This window comes from Ruditapes philippinarum, unplaced genomic scaffold, assembly GCF_026571515.1.
Source record: "Ruditapes philippinarum isolate M1 unplaced genomic scaffold, ASM2657151v2 ctg2054_1_1_1_1, whole genome shotgun sequence".
In the NCBI taxonomy this organism is placed as follows: domain Eukaryota; kingdom Metazoa; phylum Mollusca; class Bivalvia; order Venerida; family Veneridae; genus Ruditapes; species Ruditapes philippinarum.
Genome location: NW_026855828.1, coordinates 52588 through 72893, shown reverse-complemented (window position 1 = coordinate 72893; position 20306 = coordinate 52588). Strand labels below are relative to the sequence as shown.

At 30.8% G+C, this 20306-nt stretch overlaps 1 protein-coding gene across 15 annotated transcripts in view; it reads left to right on the top strand.

Annotated features, from left to right (window-relative positions):
* Window positions 1-19858, top strand: part of LOC132744518 (EF-hand calcium-binding domain-containing protein 7-like) — a 44733-nt gene extending 24875 nt beyond the window's left edge. For all 15 annotated transcript variants that reach the window (XM_060733261.1, XM_060733259.1, XM_060733249.1 and 12 more), the window contains 10 exons: window positions 1309-1406; window positions 3126-3261; window positions 3715-3812; window positions 5236-5399; window positions 6299-6432; window positions 6976-7124; window positions 11926-12060; window positions 12363-12452; window positions 12821-12928; window positions 17152-19858. In XM_060733261.1, coding sequence (XP_060589244.1) covers window positions 1309-1406; window positions 3126-3261; window positions 3715-3812; window positions 5236-5399; window positions 6299-6432; window positions 6976-7124; window positions 11926-12060; window positions 12363-12452; window positions 12821-12928; window positions 17152-17226 — 1187 coding nt within the window. In that variant the 3' untranslated portion in view covers window positions 17227-19858. The remainder of the gene's footprint in view (window positions 1-1308; window positions 1407-3125; window positions 3262-3714; window positions 3813-5235; window positions 5400-6298; window positions 6433-6975; window positions 7125-11925; window positions 12061-12362; window positions 12453-12820; window positions 12929-17151) is intronic.
* The last annotated feature ends 448 nt before the right edge of the window (window positions 19859-20306 follow it).

Sequence of the window (20306 nt, the reverse complement as noted above, 5' to 3'; positions counted from 1 at the left end):
TGTACAGATTAAGATGTTAAGTGAACTTTGATTTCAGCTGACCTATATTTTGACAAAGTGTCTTATTATGTTGTCCTTTGATGTAGTCATGAAATTTAGGCTGTGTAAAATATGACCTTCACCACCAAATTCACTAGACTCAAGTGCATTGATATATTGCTACTCTGATCTTTTATTGAGTTAACAACAGATTTAACCACTAATCTGATAATAAGAATTAGATAGGTCAGGGATCTATGCATTATGACAATCTTCAAAATTGTATAGAAACAAAGAAAATCTGTTCCTACACTACTATTTAGTGTTGTATTAATGCGGTGGCATAGCATTTTTCTCAAATGCAATCTTGTTTATTTTTCAAACTGCCCATATTTTTTATTTACCCTAGGACAGGGTTGTTGTTTTTAATTTCTAGAAAGACAATATTGATGTTACAAATATTTGTATGTTTTATATCATAGCTTGTATAATCAGAAATGTAGTTAATCTGAAATACTTGTTAACATTCTCTCTCTTATTTGGGACAGTAGTTGCTTCATTTACTGGTGCTTACTTTAAAAATTTTCCCCTGTAGAATTTAAAAAATATAAGTAATAAGTAAGACAAAGTAATTTGCTGATTATTAGGGACTGTTCTGATATAAATTCATCTCCTTTCTATCACTGTCTTAACTTTTATGATGTTTAACATCTGTTAGACAGTTATGGTGATGGAATACATCGTTGCTTATTTGCTCACCATTGTTGGGTGTATTATCGCTTATTAATGATATAATGCAATACTTTTGTAAGAAAAAAACAATGACTATAACATTAAAACCAAACATGTTATGTTTGCATGACTTGTATGATCATGGTGGTAGGTGAAATGTGTTGTTTCTAACATGTGATACATAATAATGTAAATGTAGGAAATGAAAAAAAAAATGTTTTCTGTATATTATTGTTTTGATAGCATGATTTGGCAAAAAAAAGTTAAAAGTACTTTAGTCTGCACATATTTAGAGAAGGATTTCAATATTGCAGTGTTAAAAAATGTATATAGAAAATACGTAAGGAAAAATTTTAAAAAACGTTCTCTTTAATAAATGTTTTCTTTCTAAATGTGCATAAATGTCTTTTTTTATTTCTTTGTAGAGATCTAAAAAGAGTGAATGAAACTTTTTTCAAAAACAATGTAAAGACAGCTTGATATACTTTGAATGCTGATAAAAACCCAGTTATATGAATGAATTAAATCTGATGCTATAGTATGGGTGTATTTATAATGTCTGTATAAAGAATTATATGACACTGTTATATATTTTAGATGATGTACCAAGACCATCACCAAGGGTTAAAGGAAGTAAAGGAAAGTCACCTTCCACAAAGAGTCGTGACAAAATGCCAGATCCAAAATCTTTACAAGTATGTTGATAAGATTTGTCTGTTTATTTTAAGCCTGTGTTTTTAGCTCGACTATTCGATAAGAATAAGTAGAGCTATTGTAGTCACCCGAGCGTCGGCGTAACCACTTATGTTAAAGTTTTTGTAATAGTTCAAATATTTTCAAAGTCCATTGACATATGGCTTTGAAACTTTGCACACTTGTTAACCATCATGACCCTAACCTGTAGACAGGAGGAGGTAACTCTATCAAGCATTTTGACAGAATTATGCCCCTTTTTCAACTTAGAATTTACGTTAAAGTTTTTGTAATACCTCAAATATTATCAAAGTCCACTGACATATGGCTTTGAAACTTTGCACACTTGTTCACCATCATGACCCCAACCTGTAGACAGGAGGAGGTAACTCTATCAAGCATTTTGACAGAATTATGCCCCTTTTTAGCTCGACTATGCGATAAGAATAAGTAGAGCTATTGTAGTCACCCGAGCGTCCGCGTCGGCGTCCGCGTAACCACTTATGTTAAAGTTTTTGTAATAGTTCAAATATTTTCAAAGTCCATTGACATATGGCTTTGAAACTTTGCACATTTGTTCACCATCATGACCTCAACCTGTAGACAGGAGGAGGTAACTCTGTCAAGCATTTTGACAGAATTATGCCCCTTTTTCAACTTAGAGTTTATGTTAAAGTTTTTGTAATACCTTAAATATTTTCAAAGTCCATTGACATATGGCTTTGAAACTTTGCACACTTGTTCACCATCATGACCCCAACCTGTAGACAGGAGGAGGTATCTGTATCAAGCATTTTGACAGAATTATGCCCCTTTTTCGACTTAGAATTTACGTTAAAGTTTTTGTAATAGTTCAAATATTTTCAAAGTCCATTGACATATTGTTTTGAAACATTGCACACTTGTTCACCATCATGACACCAACCTGTAGACAGGAGAAGGTAACTTTATCAAGCATTTTGACAGAATTATGCCCCTTTTTCGACTTAGAATTTACGTTAAAGTTTTTGTAATACCTCAAATATTTTCAAAGTCCATTGACATATGGCTTTGAAACTTTGCACACTTGTTCACCATCATGACCCCAACCTGTAAACAGGAGTAGGTAACTGTATCAAGCATTATTTTTTACTATCAAGCACTAGAATAGTCGAGCGTTGCTGTCCTACCGACAGCTCTTGTTTGACTTAGAATTTATGTTAAAGTTTTTGTAATAGTTCAAATATTTTCAAAGTCCATTGACATATGGCTTTGAAACTTTGCACACTTGTTCACCATCATGACCTCAACCTGTAAACAGGAGGAGGTAACTGTATCAAGCATCTTTTTTTACAATCAAGCACTAAGAATAGTCGAGCGTTGCTGTCCTACCGACAGCTCTTGTTCTCTTTTAGGTTCAGTGATTATCAAACGTAAATCAACAACTATTCTAACAATTTTAAAAGTTTTGGGGTTTAAACAAACCTGATGCCTCACACAGTAACAAAACAGCCTTCAACAATGCTAAAATATGTATATATGAAAAACAGACATATTGATGTTATGGAAAAGCAGAAGACATATGTGATGAAATCATTTATAAAACTTGTTCAGGACAAAACCTGTAAGCCTTGCTGAGACTGTTATTCATAACATTTTCACATACTTGTTTCATTAAATTACTTGTACGTAATATCAAATCCTACACACAAACATTGCTGTTATTGATTTATTTGATATAGGATTGGATGCATTATACAAGTAAAGGATGTTTTTTCTATGAGGAGGAAGAGATAGTAAGTCATATTTACAGTTTGAAGCTGACCGAGGACAGTAGTGTGTACCTCTCTGCACATCCTATACAAGAACCTGCCTGCTGTAAGATTATTTCATTGTTTTATATTTAGTAAAGATCATGGTGTACTGATTTTGATGATATTGTTCATGTGAAAAGTCATTATTGAGATAAATGTTACAATTTAATGTAAAATCAAAGAGGTTTTTTTTTTGCAAATGACTATTTACATAGTGGATATTGATATTCAATGGATCTAAAGATAATAAGATCCAGTCTGTGAGATGGCAAGTGAGTAAAACAATTCAATGGATGAATCAGCAAAAGCTCTGCTTACAGTATCTGAAATAATGTTGGATTTTGTTTTGATGATAATGATGATGATGGTGGTGGTTGTGGTGGTGATGATGCTGTTGTTGATGATGATAGGTCTTTGATGATGATTGGTTGTTGATGACAATGATGATTGGTGATGATGATGATTTATAAAAGACGTAGTTTAAAAATATGACACTACATGTATTTAATATTTTCAGTGGATTTGCCTGGAACAGAGCCAATAGATACTGCACTCTATATATTTGACAGCAGGGGTAAATTTGTGACTTGTACAGAAAACAGGGATACAAAAGGGGTAAGGAGAGATACTATATGTTGGGCAGATTTTGGTGTAACCAAGTATGATTGATCTTTGTTCTGTGCATTGAGCAATATGGTTACATGAGCTTAAAGAAGAAAAATTGTTTCATTACAATCCAGACGAAACTTAAAATGATACTTCATTCTCTGGTTGTACAGTGCAAAAAAACAATAAATGATATGTAATTATATATAGAAAAAGATTACCATTAGAGCTGAAATAGATTCCACTTAAAAATATTCCTACATCTTAATCATGTTGATTTGTACACTCAGAGATCTGCCAAGAATTTGAAAGTACTGGGCCCTGGGCCCACTTGGTCTGAAAATGATGGGCCATTTTTACCAAAGTATGGGCCTTGGGAAAATAAGTAAACATTGACCAAAATAACTGTTAAAAAGTTTGTAGATAATTGAATTTCCCCGGTAATAAAACTTAAATCATATTTTATGACAAGTGGTTCACTTATAATTCAGTACTTTACCAATAATTAAAAATTATGCCTACATGGTAACTTTCTAACTAATATTAATTGCGGGCAAAAATTAAAATATTTTTTAAATGGCTGCTCAAAAATTTGATATGCAAATTTATTCACATAATTGCTGGTTCTTACTTGTAATGTCTTATATTGTGCATTATCCATTTAATTGTTCCTACTTTGCACCAAATGTCCCTTACCACTGTATATTGACGAATTTTATTGCCCCTTGTATGCCTCTGTGTAGACAGCATACATCAAAGACATTTGCCGACAGACCTTTTGATCATGAAAAAAGTCATGCACAATGTTTCTCTGATTGGTTAATCACCCTGTCAAACATTCTGATGACGAAATATACATCTTTTTTTACACTTCATCAGCCAAAACTTGCGTGAACTTGAGTGACCTTAGGGTTGATCATGTTGAACACCTGTCAGATTATGCTGTAACTTACAGCATTTCTTAAAATAGCAACACTTTTTTTTTCAGTTACCGATAATCATTTTAAATGTTAAGTAGTTGTATAATTTGTTTGTTTGTTTTATTGGATTAAATTTACGGTAGTAAAAATGAGTATCTGTGTGGGAAAGGGAGTATGAGAAGAAATGCAGTAAGTAGATAACATTGACAAAAGCTATAGAGGAATGGATAAACTCAAGAATATGCGTAATTACAGGAGCATGGGTAACATGTTGCTGTTGGTACCAGTTTTGACTGGATGACTAAATAAACCAGCAGACAGTTTTGTTTTCTTATAAGTCTGGCACAGATTTTAGATGCGCCCATGGCCCTTTGCTGCCGATTTTCCTGCGCCATTCTCATTTTTTTAGCGCCAATGGCGCAAAATCGCGTCCTCGGCAGATCTCTGTACACTTGATGTAAAACAGTCAAAATTGTGAATATAAGGTCAAAATTTATCTCCATTTGTTTCAGACATATGGTGTAAAGTGTGAGCTCAGTGTTGGGGAGTATCAGGTGTTACCTTATACCACAGGATGCAGGTTCAAGCCAAGATCTGAGGCCTTACAAGAGAAAATGAAAGAATCAAAATTGGTCAAAACCAAAGATGATAAAGTTGTTATTACTGCTGCTTTTAGGTAATTGTTCAAGCATCTATTTGTAAAAGGGTTTGATATATAGAGGATATTAAATGAGTGTAAGTTCAATACTGAATTTATTGCACGAGTTGAATAAAATTATATTATGCGAGCCTCTGGCGAGCATAATATTATTTTATTCAACGAGTGCAATAAATTCAGTAATGAACTTACACGAATTTAATATTCTATTTATCACATACCCAAAATAAAGACCTTTAAAGTGAAAATAAGAGTCATTTTTCGTTGATGCGCCTATAGTATAACGCTTACATTTAGCGCGTCTTTACACTATGTTTGTATAACGCTAATGACGTCACGTCAAAATATATGCACGGCCGTGCAATACCATATTTACGGAGTCGCAAAATCGGCACGGGTGTGTGATAAAGAAATATTCAAGCTTTTAGATATATAACATTTTATATGGATTATATGCAAGTTTTTTTTTGTGGAAGATATTCAAACTCTAGGTTGATATGGTTTAATGTGAAAAATATTCAAGGTTTTCGATATATAAGTTTTTATATGTAAAATGTACAAACCTTTAGTAGTATTTTATAATAGATTTAAGGTAGATAAGATTTTGCATGTAAAATATTCAGGCTTTTATGTAAGTGGAAAATAAGATTAAGATTTACTTATGTGTAAAAGATTTTAAATGGCTTTTAAGTACACAAGTTTAAATTTTAATTCATTTGAACACATTTAAGAAACAAAGATACTTTTGATGTTATATGGTGCTAGGATTAGCTTTTTATGAAATGATGTAAGATTTTTTTTGTTAATAAGCTTGCAAGCAGATATATAGATTAATGTAAGGTACCTGTTATCAGAAAATTAAAAAAAATAGCATTATAATAAACATATTTTTATAAGGTGTCAAACTACTATTTCAGGAGAGCTCTTGAAGAGATATTTGACCTTTGTGACCTTGATGATAATGGAACTATGAGTAAAGATGAATTTAATTGGTTCAATTTACGCACAAGTGGAGAGGAACTAGGAGAGGATGAATGGGAAGTTGTTGAAGGTAAAAAGGATACAGTTCAACAGTTTTCATCTTTAATTTGTGATAAAACATACCAGTTAATTAAAAATGGATGTTATAGTGGACATATGAAATGTGTTGTTTTGTCCCATACACAAATGTATTGTATTATCTGGAAAGATTTTTAAGTGCAGATATTGGGTGTCATATGCTCTGCCTTGCCTTTTAAGGTACTAATAATATCTGCAGATATGCAAAAAGAGAAGACATACTTTAAGCTCATTTATGAAACTTGATTAGTAAATTCAATGTTGTTGGGGGTGGGGGGTTGTGTGTGTGTTTTTTTTAGCAATTTATAGTTTATTTCTTAAACTATCAAGCTATATCTAATGATAAAAAAAATTATAAAATTTTCTGAGCATCAAAATTATATTGTTTCCATAATCTTATGACAGATTTAGCTTTATATTTATAAACTTTAATTTTGAATTCTACAAGAATTTCATTCTTCCAGACTAAATCCATGTTTTAAACTTGTTCCCAAGTGTTCTGAAACATTTATATACTGTATTTATATTTATTCAGAGAAGACAGCTTTGGAGAATGGTGAGATAACAAAACAAGGGTTTATAGAGTTAAATGAGATGGAAGCAGAAGATTCACAGGGTGATGTTGAAGATCTCTGGATTACACTTACCAGTATGGGCATGAACAAAGCTCTTATCATGGATGAGGTCAGTTTAGTTTGTGATTCTAACACTTTAACTTGCTGGAGCAGAAAGTAATTAGTATTTGCCACTTTAATGTCAGCAGTCTGACAAGACTCTATTCTATTGGTAGCTCTATGTATGTATTTTGATTTAAATTCCTGTAACATATTTGAATAAACTGTCTGAAATATTCAAAGCAAGGCAGAGCCATGATACAAATTCAGTAGGATAAGGAGAGAGATGGCTTAGTGATATAAATATCTGTCTCTCCACCCAGCGGATTTCTCAATAGATTTTAAATGAATTGTGTCTCTTTGTGAACTTACAAATTTCCTTGGTCAATACCCAGGACTCATAACTATTTCATGTATCTTGATTGAAATCTTCCCCTCTGTTATATCCTATCCTATTCTATTTATTGTCAAGCACTGACATTTATTTATTAAATTTATTTAATAAATATTGTTTAGTAGCAGTACAGGAAACTAAATGTGATGATTTGAGTTACGTTAGCGTTCCCGGTTTTGACGTTATTATGAAAAATAGGAAGTCTATCATGAATAAAAAAAGTGGAGGAATTGCTCTGCTTGTAAGAAATGATATCTCTAATTATATCAACATAAAAGAATCAGACAGTAAATTGGCACTATGGTTTACCATTTCGAAAGAATTATGTAATCTAGAAACAGACATACTATGCGCAGTAGTCTATATACCACCATATAATTCTATTTATGCTGTAAATGAGCCTTATGTAGAAATTCAAGAAGAACTAAACGTATTCTCTAGAAATTATGATTCAATATGCTTGTTTGGAGATTTCAATTCTCGAACTAAAAGTCTAAAAGATTATATAACGCTTGATACCGAACTTTTCGAAAGTCAGCATTTAGATGATATCGCCGACGAATATGAATTAGAAATGAGCAGATTTGATAGTTCTTTATACGTACATAAGTTGCGGGTAAATTGCGACAAAACTTTGAATACATATGGAAGTAAGCTTATTGATTTTTTAAATCTTAATAACTTATATATACTAAATGGCCGTACAACTAATGACATGCCTGGAAAAGTTACTTGTAAAGGACTGAGTACAGTTGATTATTTTATTTGTAACTCGAAAATATTCAAGTATGTCACATCCCTACAGGTATGTGATTTTTGCCCGTTATTTTCAGACGTCCATAGTTCGGTTGAACTGAAATTGTCATTTAAGCTAAATAATCTAATCAAAACACAGTGCTATGAGTCTCCGACTGTGAAGCTTTGGGATCAAAAAAGGGCTGATAACTTTATCAATATCATTGCTCAAAATAAAATACAAATGTTAAACAGCAGTCTTGATAACATTATATTAAGTGACGACATCGGTCAAAATGATCTAAATATGTTAGTTAACGAAATATCAACTCTTTTCATCGATACATCACGTACAGCTTTTGGCTATAAATTAAATTATAATAATACAAATGATACACAAAGCAATAAATCTAATCCCTCGTGGTTCGGACCTAAATGTAAGAAAGCTCGAAGAAATTTTCATACTGCTAAATACTTATATAAACTTCGGAAAAACAATGAAACAAAAGAAAATCTTAGAAAAAAAGCAAATATATACAAAAATACAATGAAGAAATTCCATGACAAAAACAAATATTCTAATGTTTACAAGTTAAGGAAAATAAAAGGCAATGACTCTAGAAAATACTGGAAAATTTTAAAAGGCAAAAAGGAAAATAAAACTGAAGCAAATATAACAGATTTATTCAATTATTTCAAAGGAGTAAACTATAGTACAGGTGAAAGCAATGTAGGTACCAATAATAATAATAATAATAATAATAATAATAATAATAATAATAATAATAATAATAATGATAATAATAATAATAATAATAATAACAATAATAATAATAATAATAATAACTTACTCAATATGCCTATTGATAACAATGAAGTCGTTAAAGCAGTTAATAATCTAAAAAATAACAAAGCGAGTGGTTATGATAACATAGTAAATGAACAGATTAAGGCCTCTCTCTCTTTGATGAAACATGTTTATGTCAAATTATTCAACTTGGTGCTTGATACGGGTTTAATCCCAGAACACTGGACAGTTGGAATCATCAATCCAATCTATAAAAACAAGGGTGATCCTGTTAAACCAGAAAATTATAGACCAATTACATTATTAAGTTGCCTAGGCAAAGTTTTCACAAGCATATTAAATAAAAGAATCACTGATTATGTAGAGTCAAATGATATTGTTAATAACACACAAGCAGGATTTAGAAAAGGTTTTTCAACCTCAGATAATATATTCATTCTGCACCATATCATTCAATATTTAAATAATACCGGAAAAAAACTATTTTGCTCATTTTATTGACTTAAAACAGGCATTTGATACTGTGTGGAGAAATGGTCTATGGGAAAAATTAATTAATGCTAATATACAAGGTAAATGTCTTCAGGTTATACAAAATATGTACAAAGGAATTAAATCATGTGTGAAGGTAAATTGTCAACTATCTAACTTTTTCTCATGTAATATAGGTGTTCGTCAAGGGGAAAATTTATCTCCCTTGCTCTTCTCGATGTATTTGAATGATCTTAAAGATTTCTTTCAAAATAATAGTAATACACGTGGAATTTTGCTTCATAATGATCAGAATATAAACGAGCTTTACAATTTTTTACAAATCTTTATTCTGTTATATGCAGATGACACTGTTATTATGGCCGAGACAGCAAATGACTTAAAAGAAGCGCTTAATACATATGAAAGATATTGCAATATTTGGAAACTTACAGTCAATATTTCTAAAACCAAGATAGTTGTATTTTCAAAAGGGAGACAAAGAAATTATCATTTCACTTATAAAAATGAACAAATCAAAATAGTAAATGAATATAAATACCTCGGCATATTTTTTAATAGAAGTGGTTCTTTCGCTAAAACTAAGACACATATTGCAGAACAAGCTACAAGATCGATGTACAGCCTGATAAGAAATTCAAATAGATTAAATTTACCAATTGACTTACAAATTGAACTTTTTAATAAAACTGTTAAACCAATATTACTTTATGGTTCTGAAATCTGGGGATACGGTAATCTTGACATTATTGAACGCGTACAACTCAAATTTTTAAAACATATCCTTAAACTTAAACGTTCGACGGCCAGTTATTTCATATACGGTGAAACGGGATGCATGCCATTGTATGTAGATATCGGAGAAAGAATAGTTTCATTTTGGGCGCGTCTCCTTCAGAACGAAAATGGTTTACTACCAAATAAATTATCATACTTTGTATATCGTCATATGCTAAGAAATACAGTAGATATTAATGATAATGATTTTGAACGTAATTATCCGTGGATTTATAATTTAAAATCAATACTAATAAAATGCGGAATCAACAATGTTTGGATTGATCATGATTTTCCCGGTACCAAATGGTTAAAATTAACAGTAAAACAAAAGCTAAAAGATCTTTTCTTAAATGAATGGTATTCAAAGATAAATGAATCGAGCAATAGTTCTTTTTACAAAATTTTTAAAAAATCTTTTGGAATAGAACCTTATCTTTCGTACTCCCAAAATGCAATGATTTTTAATTATGTCAAATTCAGAACAAGAAACCATAGATTACCAGTTGAAACTGGAAATTGGTCAAATATACCTGTCAATGAAAGAATGTGCATTTTTTGTAGAAATATAATGGGTGATGAGTTTCATTATCTTTTCGAATGTAATAGATTTGCTAATGAAAGAAGACAATTTATAAAACCATATTTTTATAGACTTCCTAATATGTATAAATTAGAACAACTTTTTACAATGAAAGATTCGCCTGCATTTTATAAACTATGCAAATTCTTAATGATTATTATAAGAAATGTAAGAATGTAATCAAATATTTATGTTTTCATTTTAAAGTCAGTTGTTATTTTGTAATGTTCTGAGATATAGTTTTGTTTTAATGATATTCACTTACCACTTTCTTACTATATACAGCAAAGGTCCTTTATACCTCACATATACTTTTTTTTTATTTCTCATAAGAATAAGTTTTTGCTGTACTTTTATAGTATTAAACGAATAATCACTGGTTTATTTCATGAATCATCTTCCATTTCAAAATTTGCTTTTTTAGAAATAAATACAAGTATAGTAAATAAGCATTTTGTATGGAAGTTAAAATATTACTTTTATTAATTTTACAACTTTTATGACAAATTATATCACATTTATAGCTACATTCTCCTAGTAATAAATATCTTACATTCTGTTCAAGCAGTATTTGAATGTTGTAAAATTCAGGTTTGCATTTTCTTAATAAGTTAAAAAAAAAAAATTGTTTCCTAAGCAAAATATGCATATAATTTAATAATATGTAATAGATATGTTGATATTGTTTAGTAATTATATTCTGATCTCAATTTGTATAAATGCCTCGTTAAATATTTTGACATTATCCTCATATTACATGTTGTATGCATGTTTGAGTGAATAAAAGATGTGTTGTTGTGTTGTTGTTGAGATGAGTTAATTGTGTGGTCCTACTGACAGCTCTCGTTTATAGTTATTGCTTTCCATACAAAACTTAATATCTTTATCAGTTTTAATAAGAAAAATATTGGTTTAATTTCTTTGTTTTCTTTTTTTGAGTGAAAGATTTATTTTCTAAATGATTTTGTATGGAAGCTATTGAATTGATTCATGGGCATGTTAAAACATTGAATCACTTTAATTAAGTGTATAAATTCTACAATAATGATGATAACAGAAGAATGTTGTTTGATGTATTTCAGGCATGTCCATATAGAATTGATGTATATGTAGAGGAGTCAGGGAGAAAGAAACCTAGTTTTAAAGTGACAGGAATTGAGTCACTGGACAAGAGGGAATTTGTCTCAGAAATTTGCCAGTATATTATTGAAAGAGCTGTAAGTTTACAATGATTTATTATAAATAGATATAAGGGTAAACTGTTGACAATGACTTACTTTTTTCAATATTTCTTATATTTCCAAAAAAAAAAAAGCATACTTGAAGTATAAAGTTCCTTATATTTGAAGAATAGCAACAGTTGTTTTCTTAAATCTTTAATTTATCACTGGCAGTCCCATATAATAGAAAAGTCTAAATGCTAGATAACTTCATTTTAAAACAAACATTTTGTAATTCATTTAAATCTCTTAGCTATCAGTACAGTGTATAATATATTAACTTGAATATACTGTTACAGGAGGAGCCAACAAAGATACGCAATATGAAAGATCTGTACATGTACACAGATAAGACTGATCTGAAGGCCACCATTGTTATAGATAACAAAGTAAGGCTTTATCTTTATTATATACACAGTTTTTACGCCATAATGTTTTTATGTACTTGCACTTGTCCTATACTTACTTGATTAGCATTGTAAAAATAAAAATAAGATGAAAAATAAATGACATTTTTTTCAAGGCTATAGCTTTTGTTGTACACAGCATTAAACAACATCAACTGATTATGATAAAAATCATTATTCATGTTGGAATAATGTCTTGTTGTAGAACACCAAAAATAGAATTTAGTTTTCCTACTGTAAAATGTCCTTAAATTGATGCATAATGATTTACTGCATTTATTTTCCATTTTCATTTTATTTTTACACTACATGACCAGTCTATTTCTTACCTAATGTTTTTGTTTCTACAGTCTAGAAGTAATGTAAGTTTACAAGTGAACTGCAGTAGAAGTAAAAATGTTGTCAGTAATAGACCCAGTCTAGATCATACTGTAGAACTCGAGCCACAAAGTATGGCGGTAAGTTAACCATATATTTCTAGTATCATTTTAAAAAATGCTAAATGTAAATAAAGCTGAAAATGTAAAAAATAAAAGTTCCCTTTTTATGACCATATCATAAAATTGGAGGGTTTAATAAACATAATTATCATAAGTAGAGGATGTGTATTGTGCAAATACGGGTCTTATGCTCAGAGGTCAAGGTCACAGCATGGTATGGAACTAAGTGTGTTTTTCGTACATGCTGAAGTGCTGTTAGGGTTTGTTTCTGGGCAAAAACTTCTCCATGCATCATGGAATTTCATAATGAATTGGCAGATAAGACCACTATAAGTAAACAATGTGTCACATGCAAAAATAACAGGTATTTTGCTCAAAGTCAAGGTCACAGCAAGATACTGAACTTTTTGTATAAATTTGTGATTATAGTTTCAAGTGCTGTAAGAGCTTGTATCTGGTCCATAAGGTTGTATGCATAAAGGGATTTCACTTTAAACTGATACACTTGATCACCAGGAAGGGACAATGTGTCACAAGGTTGATCCAGATTTCTAGCTCAAAGGTCAAGGTCACAACAAGGAAATTAACTTGTGCAGCTGGAGTTTGTATCCTGTCTATAATGGCTTATTATGCCTGCATGCATGATGGCATTTCAAAGGAAATTGGTGCACACAATCACCATAAGTAAACAATGTGTTGTGTGCAATATGCATGTCCACACCTTCAAAGTCAAGGTCATACTTGGAGGTCAAATGTCAAATCCTGTCCAGCTAATTACTGTCATTACTTAATGTATTTTCGAAATGTTGGACATATGTCTTAGCCACTGTCAGTGTATTGTGTTCTGCAAAACTCATGTCCACCCAAGGTCATACTTTAGAGGTCAAAGGTTAAATCCTGTTTGTCTTGTAACTGTTATTACTTAATGGATTGTTAAATTATAAGGCATATATCTTCATCTAAGACGATGTGCCAGGTGCAAGACCTATGTCTGCAACTTCAAAGTCAATGTTGGACTTTGAGGTCAAAGGTCAAGTTGTGTTTGTGAACTAACCTCTTAGCTTGATAACTTTTTTTATCATGCAACTGCTATGGTAACTGCCCGATAACACTTGCCTGATAATTATTTTTGATATCACGTCAGTAACCTGATATCAAAAATTAGCCCCGCCCATTTTAACGGACTTTTTTCAATTGCTTATATTCTCATTTTCATCAGCATGTGAATTTTACAATGTAATCTCATACCCTTACAAGTCTTGAATCAATATGCGAAATCTATTTATTTATTATTTCGATTTCAATTACGAATGAATTAGATAGCGAATAGTTTTAGCACCAACTAAATGAAGTGACGTCATAATTTATATTGCAAATGACATCATCGATGTTCACGTCATACTATACATGTAATCATAACAAACAGGCTAGACGATTTTCTTTGAGAAATTGTAAATGTTTACTTTATTTCGCAGGATTATTATTTAATAAGTGAACAAATTGTTTCGTTTAAAAAATAAGACGCATGTTTGTGTAGCTTGTGTTTGATTGCCGATTTGACTATTCTTTGATTGAAATTATCGTGAACTTTTGAATTTGACAATTCAAGACAAAAATTGCAGTAAAGTTTAGTTTATGTGATTCTAAGCGGATTTTGGATCGATGTTTAAATTACAGGTAAGAATGTTATCGTATTAGGCCTACATTCTGAAACATATCTTTTATCAGAGTCGAAAGAAAAAATGGCCGCCAATTTCAAATTCTAAATTTCAGGGGCGGAGGAATTTGTTTTCAAGAATTATTTCTTTGAACAAAAAACCCCCTTTTTAACGAAATTCGCTATTTACAAGTGGGTTATTTTGTTATTTTGACAGTTATTATGTGTTACATGATAAATAGAAAAACATGCTACTGTCTATTGATATCAATTTTATCAGGCTCGGCTGATATGGGCAGAAAGGGCTCGGCAAGCCTCGCCCTTTCTAGCCCATATCAGCCTCGCCTGATAAAATTGATATCAAAAGACAGTAGCATGTTATTCTCTATAAATCTGTGATATATTATCAAAATACTTGACAGATGTCTTAAACAGGGCCAGTGTCAATCAAGGGCAGGGATACTTATATTTTATAATGGGTCATTTGCAAATGTTTGTAATGTTTATACTTGAACTGGCTATAGAAATGTTTTCAAGTTTTGTTTGTTTCTATGAGGTGTACATTTCTTAAGGTTAACCTCACTGACTGTATTTAGTTTTTACACCACGTTAGTTTTTATGCCCCCACAATGTGGGAGCATATAGCGTTGCACTTGTCCGTCCGTCAGTCCGTCCGTCCGTCCGTACGTCCCGAAATCTTGTGAACGCAACTCCTCTTAAACCGGATGGCAGATTTTGCTTAAACTTACAGGGATGAACAACCTTAATGTGTAGATGGTAGTAAAGGAAGGAATTTTTCCTGCGACCAAATTTAACAGAATTATGGCCCTTTGTTGATTTTTTCACTAGATACTATGTAGAAATTTTGTGAACGCAACTCCTCTAAAACCGGATGACAGATTTTGCTTAAACTTACAGAGATGAACAACCTTAATGTGTAGATGGTAGTAAAGGAAGGAATTTTTGCTGCGACCAAATTTAACAGAATTATGGCCCTTTGTTGATTTTTTCACTATATACTATGTAGAAATTTTGTGAACACAACTCCTCTTAAACCGGATGGCAGATTTTGCTTAAACTTACAGGGATGAACAACCTTCAGGTGTAGATGGTAGTAAAGGAAGGAATTTTCGCTGCGATCAAATTTTACAGAATTATGGCCCTTTGTTGATTTTTTCACTATATACTATGTAGAAATTTTGTGAATGCAACTCTCTTAAACCGGATGGCAGATTTTGCTTAAACTTCTAGGGATGAACAACCTTAATGTGTAGATGGTAGTAAAGAAAGGAATTTTTGCTGCAACCAAATTTAACAGAATTATGGCCCTTTGTTGATTTTTTCATTATATACTATGTAGAAATTTTGTGAACGCAACTCCTCTTTAACCGGATGGCAGATTTTGCTTAATCTTACAGGGATTAACAACCTTAATGTGTAGATGGTAGTAAAGGAAGGAATTTTTGCTGCGACCAAATTTAACAGAATTATGGCCCTTTGTCGATTTTTAGTTTTCAACTTGTGGCACATGTAGTCCAAAAAATATTTGACCTAGAGTCATAAGATTGACAGAACAGTGGCGTGTGGGGGCATCCGTGTCCTATGGACACATTTCTAGTTTTGTATTCATGTTATTAAAAAATTTATGCCTATATGAACTCTGTGTACTGGAAAATGAAGCAGTCATGTGAACATCTTGGTACAATGTTGTTTTGATTTGAAAAAAAAACAACAAAAAACATGTTTATGACACAAGCTGTCACCAAACTTAGAATGCGAAGATAAATATTTGGTAAACTTAATTTTAACAAAATACTGTATATGACAGCCAAAGAAAGATTTAGCAGTATTTAAATTTTTTGCTGAACTAGTTTTTGACTTGTGTTTGCATTTAATAAACACTTTTATCATGTATCGGGATGTCTTATTCACAACTGAAGTTATCCATTTAAAGCTTAAATCATATATTCAGGATGATGGCTGTAGGTTACTTTCCAAGACCCATAGCTGTGAATTTTTAAAATTAATGTTTATACGCCTAATGTTGTCTTAACAACCAATGAAACTTCATACTTGTAGGTCACTGACTAAGACCCATTACTAGAATTGTTTTTCACTGAATTATTCTCCTTTGGTCAGCTTATTTTCCAAGCAAATACTTAGAAAAGTTATGTGCTATGTTTTACTGGCATTTTGTCATGTATTGTCAAAATTATTATATTGTATTGGTAGTTTGGTTTTTATGTTCCTTAAGTTATATATAGAATATGAAGGTTGTTTACCGGCACCTATACATTTCATATGCCAAAGAGTTTGCAAAATGAATTACTGTGTGAATTAAAGAAGAAAATCATTTTCTGTATTCTAATAAATGTTTTAAAAGTTATAATTTAAATTGATACTCTAAAAAACTGTTGAAATTCAGAAAAAATAAGAAAAAATGTTTTCTCTCTAAGGAATGAATTTACAGTAGAGCAATGAACTTGTGACTGGCCTATTTGATTAAAAACTATTTATCTGTTTTTATGGATGATGGCCTTAATAAGATTATAATTCTAGTTTGTTTTTCTTTGTGTCTTTTCAGATTGCCCACCATCTGTTGCCAAAGAACGAACTCAGTGATTGGTCTGTTGCTTGTACAGAAAATATCCTAAAATGATTTAACTAACCTTGCATACTTCCATAACATAAACCAGTGTAGATATATACATAAAAACACAGGGAAAACAAAAAAAAAAGTCACAGGAAACAGAAAATGACAGTCAGGAATTCTGATAAAAGCCATGACAGAATAGAATATATGTATAGTGGCACAAGAGATTTTCATTGTGTGTATCTGTAACCTTTTTTTACCATTTATTTTATTTACCAACATCTGTACTGTAATTTAAAAAGTGAAAATATTGAAATTACTATGATATTCCACAACATGTAAATACAAAGGTGTCATTAATATATGACAAAATATTCCTGTATAAGGTTGTTGTTAAATAAGATTCAGATATTATTGTAATTCTTGAGTTTATTTAAATATGTTTCACCTGTAGTGAAGAGACTTCACTGAGGTTTCTTTGACATAACAAATCTGGAAATAATATTTCAGAATTTTTATAATACACCATTTGATGTAGGCCTATACCAAAACACCCTGTCTGCTACAAAATATTACAAATTTAACTTGCCAACATCTCATAGACTGGTTTTAAATGATAAAGATTTTAAGGTTTTATAATGATACTATGTGGCAGTATTTCCATAAACCTTTCTGCATTTCTAGCTTGTATCTCTATTTTTGACTAGGACTGCACAATTTTGACTGTAAAAAATATACATATAGCACAGAATTTAGAGTGGTAGCAATCAATATAGACCTATATAGAATATAAATAGATATCTGTACATGTACTAGATTTTCTCATTATCAACAAGCTGTTACTATGACAATATGTGCTGAAATTTTTTTTACCCAATTGAACTGTGTGTGGGTTTCTTATACCTTTTCAGATAATTGTGTTATTCTATGAATGTTCGGTTGTTTCACTCTTGCAAGAATGATTCATGTGGGAGAGCATATATATACAATATATAAATTGTTCTAGTTTTTGGACAATTGATATTTGTAAATGTGTTCTGGTATGTACCTCAATTCCCTTTTGGGTCATATGTGGCCAAGTGCTTAAGGTTGTTGACTTCAAACCACTTGTCCTTCACCGTTTTGGGTTTGAATCCCGACAGGGACTTTGGGTTCTTTGATGTAAGGAAGCTAATCAGTTAGCTTACGGAATGACGGTGGTTCTACTCGGGGTGTCCATTGGTGTCTGACGTAAAATCCAACCAAACAAATGAAAAATCCTGTTTGACAACTAGGTACATATTGTGATATTGAAATAAGATGGAATTACTCTCATACTAAGTTAAAAATAATTATTTGTATGAAAATTCATTTAAGTTCATATTAGCTGAAAGCTTTCATTACAATCAAGCTTTGATAAATGTGTTTAAACTAAAGTAATTGAAAAATACTTTATACTTTTGTATTGTAATAATACTTGAGTGTTTTAGTGTTGACTTTCAGATAAATGTTAAGCCATGTTTTTTTTAAATAATGCCTTTATATTGGCCTTTCAATGAACAGAATTTAGATAGCCTTATATTGCACTAAATCTTTTGATGTGGCTTTTACATGCATAAAATACATTATATAATTGGATGAGGTGATGGCAAGATAAGAAATTATATTGAGGAGGATTCATGTAGATGTATAAAATTGTTTTATCATTTAATAAAGATGGTTATTAATCTTGTTGTGTATCTATTCTATGAGTCTGTGATATTTTGTTTTGTCTTGTACATTGATCATGTTTCTAATTTATTGCATATTTCATATTTATCACATACCTGTGCCACTTTTATGACTCATGCAACTTTTGTGACTCTAAAAAAATGGTATTGCAAGGCCATGCATAATATTTTGATGTGACATCATTTGTGTTGTGCAAACTTTAGTGTAAGACATCTTAAATATTTGCCTTAAACAATGAGCATATTAATGAAAAAATGATTATGAATTGTTCTCATTTTGGATATGTGATTATATTTTGTGTAGTTTGATATGTGATAAATAGAATGTTATATTTTGTGTAGTCTCATTACAAAATTAATTGAGCTAGTTGAGAAAAAAATATGTTTGCCAGTGACTCTCATAGTTTAATTTTATTCAACTCATTTAATAAATAATGAATTCAGTATTGAACCTACACTCATTCATTTCAATCTTTATACTAAAAAATTGTAGACTCCACAACAAGTTAATGTAAAGTTGTATAGATCTGACACTATAATTAGTCTGAAAATATATAAACAGTCAGTTGATTCAAAATTTAGTTACAATGTATTAAAATAATCATTTTGCTCAATTTCTTCTTCACATTTTTTTTGCTCATTTATGCCGATATTTCTTTCAGAATGCATTGATATGTTAAAATGTAAAAAGATAGGATTTAAAAAAAAACTATTGTCACTGCTCAACAAAATGTTGTCTAGAATTGAATAAAATAAAATTATGTAATTAATTAAATAAGATTTCGATTTATACTTAAAGAATATAATAAGTGTAAGTAGTTTATTATAGGTTGTTGTTTCTTTGCATTTATATTAAGAAGAAAATCTTTATGTACTTAACATTTCATATACATGTAGTATTTCATTTTTTTTCAATTTCTTTGTTCTTTTTATTCTTTTTGGATTTGACTACTCAAATATATTCTTTTAGAAATGCTCTTTTTTCTTTTTATGCCACCGCAGCATCTGCGATGCGGTGGCATATAGCGATTCACCTGTGTGTGTGTGTGTGTGTGTGTGCGTTTGTTTGTTTGTTTGTGTGTGTGTGTGTTTGTTTGTTTGTATAGTGAACTTAAAAAATCTTCTTCTTTTTTTCAAAAAATAATCATTTAATCAAAAAAAGTCAGAATATCAAGATCTCTGAAATTTCAAAATCTTTCTTTTTTCACTGACAAGGCAGCATTTATGTGCCTTTTACCTTTATGTTGGTATAAGCTTAGCTGCCTGAAACTCATTAAAGTTGTTATAATTATCACTGGAGGAATATGTCTACATTATAAACAGATCATTTTCATTGTTTAGAATATGACATGTAGAATTAGTTAATGTATTTTGTAAGAGTAAATACAATAAAACAATAAAGCTTATTACAGTTGGTTCTTATTAGCTTCCAAATAT